This window comes from Halyomorpha halys, unplaced genomic scaffold, assembly GCF_000696795.3.
Source record: "Halyomorpha halys isolate HHAL.00 unplaced genomic scaffold, Hhal_1.1 Scaffold350.1, whole genome shotgun sequence".
NCBI classification, from domain to species: Eukaryota; Metazoa; Arthropoda; class Insecta; order Hemiptera; family Pentatomidae; genus Halyomorpha; species Halyomorpha halys.
This window is the reverse complement of record NW_027107986.1, coordinates 309,158-316,659: the sequence shown is the minus strand read 5'-3', so window position 1 is coordinate 316,659 and position 7,502 is coordinate 309,158. Positions and strand designations below refer to the sequence as shown.

The 7,502-nt window shown below is 32.5% G+C and overlaps 1 protein-coding gene across 2 annotated transcripts in view; it reads left to right on the top strand.

Annotated features, from left to right (window-relative positions):
• Positions 1-1,300: 1,300 nt before the first annotated feature.
• LOC106681606 (3-hydroxy-3-methylglutaryl-coenzyme A reductase) overlaps positions 1,301-7,502 on the top strand; it is a 53,542-nt gene continuing 47,340 nt past the window's right edge. Inside the window, exon 1 of one of the 2 annotated variants that reach the window (XM_014422017.2) lies at positions 1,301-1,320. In XM_014422017.2, the coding sequence (XP_014277503.1) occupies positions 1,314-1,320 (7 nt within the window). In that variant the 5' untranslated portion in view covers positions 1,301-1,313. Of the gene's footprint in view, positions 1,321-7,026; positions 7,151-7,502 lie in introns of those variants that run through there. The other variant, XM_014422018.2, reaches the window with a different exon arrangement.

Here is a 7,502-nt window from a genome sequence, read left to right as displayed (position 1 = left end):
CATGCCCATCACATGGTCCATACGGGCGTAGCTGTTCAAAGAAAGGCATGCCACAGGCACTCATCACCTCAGCAGGTCGAGTCGACTGTGCTTGCTGTTTCTTCTTTGTGGCAGCAGGTTGTCCTCCCATGAGTTTAGAGTAGTACAGTCCTCCCGGACAATATTGCTTGGTCCTCTGATCGTCACTGACGTTGGTGCTGCCAGCCGAACCGGACACTCCTTAGATGTTGCCAGGTGTCCGACCTTGTTTTTGCATAGAGTGCATTTAGGATGTCCACTGGTCGTGCACTACATGAATAGGTTCCCCACACCTCGAAAACGCGCATTTCTGGTTACAATATTTCATGATGGCATCTTAATGTTAGCAGTTTCTGCACTATACGGGACATCCGTCCTGCCTAAAAGGTCCGACACGGAAGCGTACGTGATCCAAGGACTGCACTTTCTTGGTGGCTGAAACCTTAATTGTGTGGTCAGTAATAACCTAGATAGAATCCAGAGGCAACTGCTGACCATAACCATGTTCTTTTGTGGTTGGCCATGTTCGTTTCAGCTCGCTGTTGATGTCAACCACATTGTGGTCAACGTCGAAGCCATAGAGTATAAACCTCTATGACCTCTTAGTCCCACGAGGCTAATTTAAGTTCAACCTTGTTTTAGCCTTTGCAGTTACAGTGATAAGGAATGTCGCGTAGGGGAGGGGCACACAAGTTATTTATTCTACTTTTAATTATCTATAAATGGAAATATGGTAAACGGATCTATTACCATCTTTAAAAATTAAAAAAAGACGCATTTGAGCAAGGGTTAATTTGAACTCAATGCGAGGTGTTAAGAGATAGTTATGTGATGCCTAGCACCATTTTTTTTCAGTAACGAATATTTTGTTCCGTTGTTATTTTTATTTATCGGTTGATATCCATTACACAATTAATTTTTTTTTACTTTGTCATTTATTTTTATATATTAAATATAAATATACTGTTTGTCTCTGTATGCCTAGACGGTGAAGAGTTATTTTTTACAGTTTAGTCTCAAAGTATGTAGAAATAATCGGTCACTTATTGGTCTTTTCTGAATATATAAAAATGTATAGATATTAATTAACTGAAAAATGCGTTGAAACTACTATCTAGTACTGCTGCACTAAAATCCTTACGGACAAGGTCAGTTTTGAATGGATGATTAGGAAACATTTTTTCGAGGGTTTGTCCGTCCTCTAAAATTAACAACTTTTGATAAGAAAACTAATAATTTAAGAAACAAGCTTGTTGTAAAATGGGGCAGTAATGCCGTTAAGAGTTCCGTTTGCAATGTCAGGTATGTTACCTTACCCTTGTTTACCAATCTAACTTAATCAAAACTCGTCTGTGTAAGTCGACTATATTTAATAACGAATAATTATTTATTAAGAAATGGGTGCTTGATTTGTTTTATGTTTCCTAAATCGAGTTTCAAACGTTCAAACATGATTTTTCAAGTTTTATTGAATTGAAATCACTACACTAAAAGTATGTTAGAAACATAAAATCTATAAAAATGTTATGGAGATTATTTCCATGTCTATTATTATTCCCAATTTAATTGAAAAAAAAAATAAAACAGTGGAAATGGATGAAGGGGTACTTCATGCAATCTCTGGCATGCACACACCTACTGTTAAACCCATAAGAATTATTTATTTTCGATTTATTTTTTAAATTTTTAATCACCTTTCCAGCTGACTTTTCAACCATTTGTTTTTTTGGTTTTTTGTCATTCAGCTGGCCACTGTTTGTTGGATAAAATACTTCAATGGCATTGGCTTTCTTTGTATAAGGGTGACAGGTTTATAAAGACCTCGTTCCAAGGACAGTACAGAATGTGGAACTATTAAACACTTGTCTGGGTGTTGAGGACTTGCATTGCAGTCTACGCCATGTTTTTTGAAGCATTAAATATTTGTTAATTTGTATAACTTCGTACACCAAGCAGACTCTCGATTCCCCGCCGGCCTCCGCCATTGTTCTGGAGAATGTGTTGCTTTCTGGAGCTTTCACCCTCAGGCAGCGATTCAACTTCCCGCCGGCTCACTGCCACTGTTTAGCCTCCGGGTCTTTGGGGTAGAGTATTAAGAGTGGCCATCACCCACCAAATTGACACCAGCCCTTCACCATTTGGATCACAGCGGCCATCTTATGTTTTTTATTCGATATGCGCATGTCGACAAGCTTCTATTTTCTTAATGTGAGTGACTTTCTTTCGTTATTGCATCAAATATCAAGTGTTTTCTTTTCTAGTCAATATATAATATTAGAGAGTTTTAATTATTTTTTTTTCTAATTATTTTAAATTTAAACATCTTAATTTTCTTTCTCCTTTGCTTATTATTATTTCTTTAATCAGAGAAAGGATTTTTTTTTTTTTATGGTCTTCCGTCTATTATTAAAATCGAATCAGCAATTGGGTAATTTTTACTCTGAGGAAGAGATTGGTATATTTTCACTTACAAAAAGCCCCTGGCCCCAACACATACCTTAAATAATTAATTTAAGTTCACACAACCTTTCGTATTAGAGTTGTTACTAACATATATCCATACATACCTACGCACACCGTTTTGCGAGACTTGGTTATTTGTACCTTAAAATGTTTTCATTGAAAACTCAAATTCGGAATTTTTCTTGAATGTAACGCTTATGTAACATAAGTAAATGAGAATAAAAAGTGTGTTATTCTTTTTACCAATACTTCAAATTCTCAATGATAGTAGAAATGGTTTATAATCATTTTCCCATTAATTTAGTTATAAAATTAAATTATAAAAATGAATTTAAAAAGAGTATTGTTCTGTAGGGAATAAAAAAATATAAATATAAATAAATTTACTTCTGTTACGGCGGGTAGGGATTCAAAAGGAACCTATACTAGCCCAACAGGACTTCTGGCTAGTAGATTGATAGAATATGTGAACCGATGTGTGTGCACACAAAGAGAGCCAAAGGTGTATTTTTTATTTTTCACAATATAAAAAACAAAAGAGAACATCTGCTTTTAACACAACAAAAACACATGTTACACAATCGATCTTTTGTTTTTAAAACAAAGTTAAACTTGTTAAGTAATAGAAATAAATTTACTTCTTTTCGACCATTGAAGACATACAGGATAGAGACATATAGAGGGCTAACTAAATAGAAAAATGTTAATTTTAAATTACTAAAATGTCTTGATAATTGTTCCTTTGTCACTTACTGTCAGGTTTGCCTAGCTATTGTTGTTCTTGATCTACGGAAGATGAAACCTGTGGCCAACAAAGCGGTGAGACAAAATTGAATGAGTTTGCTTACAAATAAACTCTAAAATAAGCTGGTATATTTGTCTTTTTTTGCAGGGATAAAATGTATTTTAAACTTAAATACGGTACAATAAACCGTAGTTGGTTACTTTGCTTCCCTAGTCATTTAGTGTCCGTAGAGAAGATTGCAACTGGTTCTCCAATCGAAAAAAAAAAAAAAAAATCATTCATAATATAAATATATAGCACAGTCAATTTAGAAAAAAAAATTGCAAAACCCCAAAATTAAAAAAATAAAGAAGCGATCTGTATTATATTTCTTTATAACATAAGGACAGTATCTGCTTAAAAATTTCTCGGGTTGGTGAGTCTTGTAAGGGATAGTTTAACATTTTTTTAAAATGTTAGTGTCAAATTTAAGAAGAGCACGTAGTGACAGTTAAATCGCATTCACAAAAAGAGTGCAATTTATAGATGGTTCTATAATTGTGTGGAATAGATACAAAACTCAATAGGCCATTGTAGCTGAGAGTTTAGACGTTACCTTAGCAAACTCATATCTGCAACGGCCCCTGGATCGATTCTGGACTGGGCTGGTCGACTTTTGTTTCGTGGCGGTCCAGGGATGGAAAACAAGGCCATCCCACTCTGGTTAGAATAGATTTGTTACCTATGGGATAACATCTTCCATATTTCAGAAATGACTAGGCTGGGTGTTTAAGTAAAAATAAAAAATGCAGAACCCTGCAATGATAATGGATGAGTTTTAGGACATCCGGCTGGCTTCTTAGGTTTTTTTTAAGATTTCATACCGACTTTTTTAGAAGTCATGTCCAACAAAACAGCTTCTAAAACATGTGGAATCAAGAATGGAGCTCTAGGAATTATCTCACCTGAGATGCAACACCTGAAATGATCCACATTCATTCCTTAAATAGAAACTCAACAGTTTTATTTGTTATTTTTTACAACTTACAAATAAGGTTTTAAGATCTTTTATGTAGGATATTTAGCTTTTAACCCCAAAATAGAATCAAAATAATCGAAAATTTACTTATAATTGGAAAAAAAAATACTATTTGGCCAAAATTTTACAATTGTTTTTTCCTTCTATCCTATCTTCAGGTCAAAAATTAAAACAAAATAGTACCCCCAAAACGTTCCAGATAAAAACAAATGAACTGAGCACATTTGTGTTTTCATTTTTGACTTGAAGACAGGATAGGAGGCTAAAGGTTTATCAAATAGTTGATATTGTAGTTTAATCTAAAATTAAAGTTTTAAAAATTATTGAAGTTTTAAAAAAAATAGGGTGATTTTGACTTGTAATTAATGCACCTGGGCAGAATATCTTGTAAATTTTGAAGTGAAGTGAGAATTTATATTTGAAGATTATCCTTGAGGATGGCCGAATTGGCCGAAACGTTGGACTATTGATTTAATAAAGACTGTTGAGACTTAACAAGGATACCATTTGATTTATTTAGTAAAAAAATTAAGTATTTTTAGCGCGTAGGTCAAAAAGTATGCATTTTTTCCATGGTTATTTTATGCCAATCGATTTGTTTCATTCCAAAGAATAAGAAGAAAATATTATTTATTCTATTAAATGATTGTTTATTCATTAAAAATTAAAGAAAACTTAATAAGGACATCAGTAAAGTAGGTCAATTTTTTTTTTTTTTGCAAAAACAAACCATATTCATTTTTAGCCTCGTCTGAAATTCTCAAATACTATTTATCAAAGAAATTTTTCACCTTTTTTTATTTAAACGATTTTTTCAGTGACCATTGTTCATATAATCGTTCATAACTCCTCTGCATTTTATCAAATTCCTGCGTTAATACAACCATTGGAAAACTTAATATTTCCTCTTTTAATCTACACTAACAAAATTTGAATTTAATTCCTTTATAAGGGCGAAATATTTTTAGTTTCAAACACCGAAAAACTTTATTTTCTATCCCAGGTATCCGGTTTGTTCCTATTTCTGCAATTTATAGATCCCTAAACTACTGCCAGGTTTGGTTTAGATTGGTTGAGCCGTGTTGAAGTTAGTTCAATTATTTGGTTTTTCTAAAGTAATCTGAGGCCAATGTAATGCGAAAATTTCGAGCCAAAAATTTTGTTTGCCAATTTTTTCAAAAATTCGTATTTAACGGTATCTCGAAGTGCTAAAAATGAATATTAACACGTTTCACTCCTAAGAAATCATTTACCACTCTTTTTGGTCTTGGATCCGTCGGTAAGATTTGAGAGTGGAGGGTGGAGTGGAAAGGGAATAAAAAGGAAATATATAAAAAATGCTTCCCTTTCCTTAAAGAAAAATTCCGCGAGACCTTCGGAGAGAGAGAGAGAGTTCACCTTGTGAGGCCCCTGGTTTGGATCTCGTGGAACAATACCAGGTAGAAAGAGGAACTTCTTAGAAGGCCTAGGTTTAAGCATTGGGAATATTGCAGTCTTGGCGGAAAATATTATTTCGGACACCCTGAGGATAATACATCATTACCTGCATGGGAATAGCACTGAGATTATTTATTGTTTTATTTATTTAGTTCTTTTAATAAGTGGACCTGTCGATTTGTGTGTTTTAACTTATTTATTCATTAAATTATTTTATTATTATTGTTTTTATTTATTTATTTTTTAAACTCATTTATCCTTTCAAGTATTTCTTTTAACCAACTTTTCATTATATTTTCTTTTAAGTCTATATATTAGCTTTGTTTTGGTAAAATGTATTTATTTGTTTGTTTTTCTGTAAACTGATCTACTGCTGTGACTATTAGACCACGGAGGAGCCTTTTTTATTTATTTAATTAAATTTATTTAATTTCTCCACTTTGTTTTCACATTGCTGTCTAATGATGAATTTGTTTATCGGATCATTGGAGAGGATCTGAGAGGGTGAATTGGAGAGAGTGAATTTGTCGATCAAATGAGGTAAAAAAAATGTGAAATGGAAAGAAATGGTCCAATGGAAGGAACAAGAAAGGGAAAAAAAGGAATAGATTGAAATATTTGTATTTAGTGTGTAGACTGGAATTGATTGTAAAAGGAAAGTGTGGGAGAAAGAAAAAAAAATGTTTTCTTTCGTTTTTATTATATCATGTAAATATATGTAATTTATATATGTCCGATCACGGATTGATTAGTATGCTGTGTAATGCAGCAACCCGATGTATTTGGGCAGCATGGATGAATAAAGCATTTCTCTCTCTCTGAGTCGGTGTTAATTGTTTATATAGTACTAATATTGAAGCACAGCGAGAGTTATTATATAAAAACTATTCATATTTTATGTAGTATAAGTCTATATTGAATTGATATCATATTTTCAATAGTGTTTAATTAATGTACATACACCCTCAAATATAGAAATAGCGATGCATCACCGGATCTCCTAGTGTCTTATAAAATAAATAGTTACAAAAGTAGTTCCGTATTGAGTGATTATAAATATTTTACTTAGTATGTGGGAAGCCTATATGAGAGATTTCATTGCATCCGATAAATGGAATCACCTAGTCAAAACTCTATAAAGACAAAAACTACAAACATTTAAAATTAATGTTGTTTTTTTAAACATTCTAGGACCTAAGTTGTCTGAAGTTGCAAAACGTGTTTTGAACCTACAATTTTACCTTAATCCATAAGTCGCTTTGTGTGCATGGTTTCGTAAAAAAATAAAAAAGAAAAAAAAAGTCGCATCTAAAAATGTACAAAAGGTAGAGTACGCTGGCGGTGAGGACGAAGAGCGTGGAGATGATGCAAGAGTGGTGGCAGTTGGTTTTCAGTCGGTGCTCGAACGTTCCTCATATCTACTGCTCCCACTCAAGCGCCCTTACGTAAAACTTCAGTCGTATTTCGAGGTGATGATTATATTAATTACTTATAATAATTAATCATACAATATTTTTAATAGACTTTTTTAAAATATAAAGTCATCACGCTTTTTTTTTTTTTTTTAAATGTTATTTTCTCTTGTGTTTACTTTTCTATATGCATTATTCTTTACAGTGTTCATTGTTATGCTTAGTTAAAAATTCTTTCCACACATAATTATTAATATAACCGTTAATACAAAAAAAATTATAATAAGGGAGCAACATAAAATCCCAACACACATTCTTTCAATTTTTGTTTTTTTAAACTCGGTCTTCATTTTTTAATATTAGGAAAGCTTTATTTAATTATATATTTTACTTATAATTTCTCTTAATT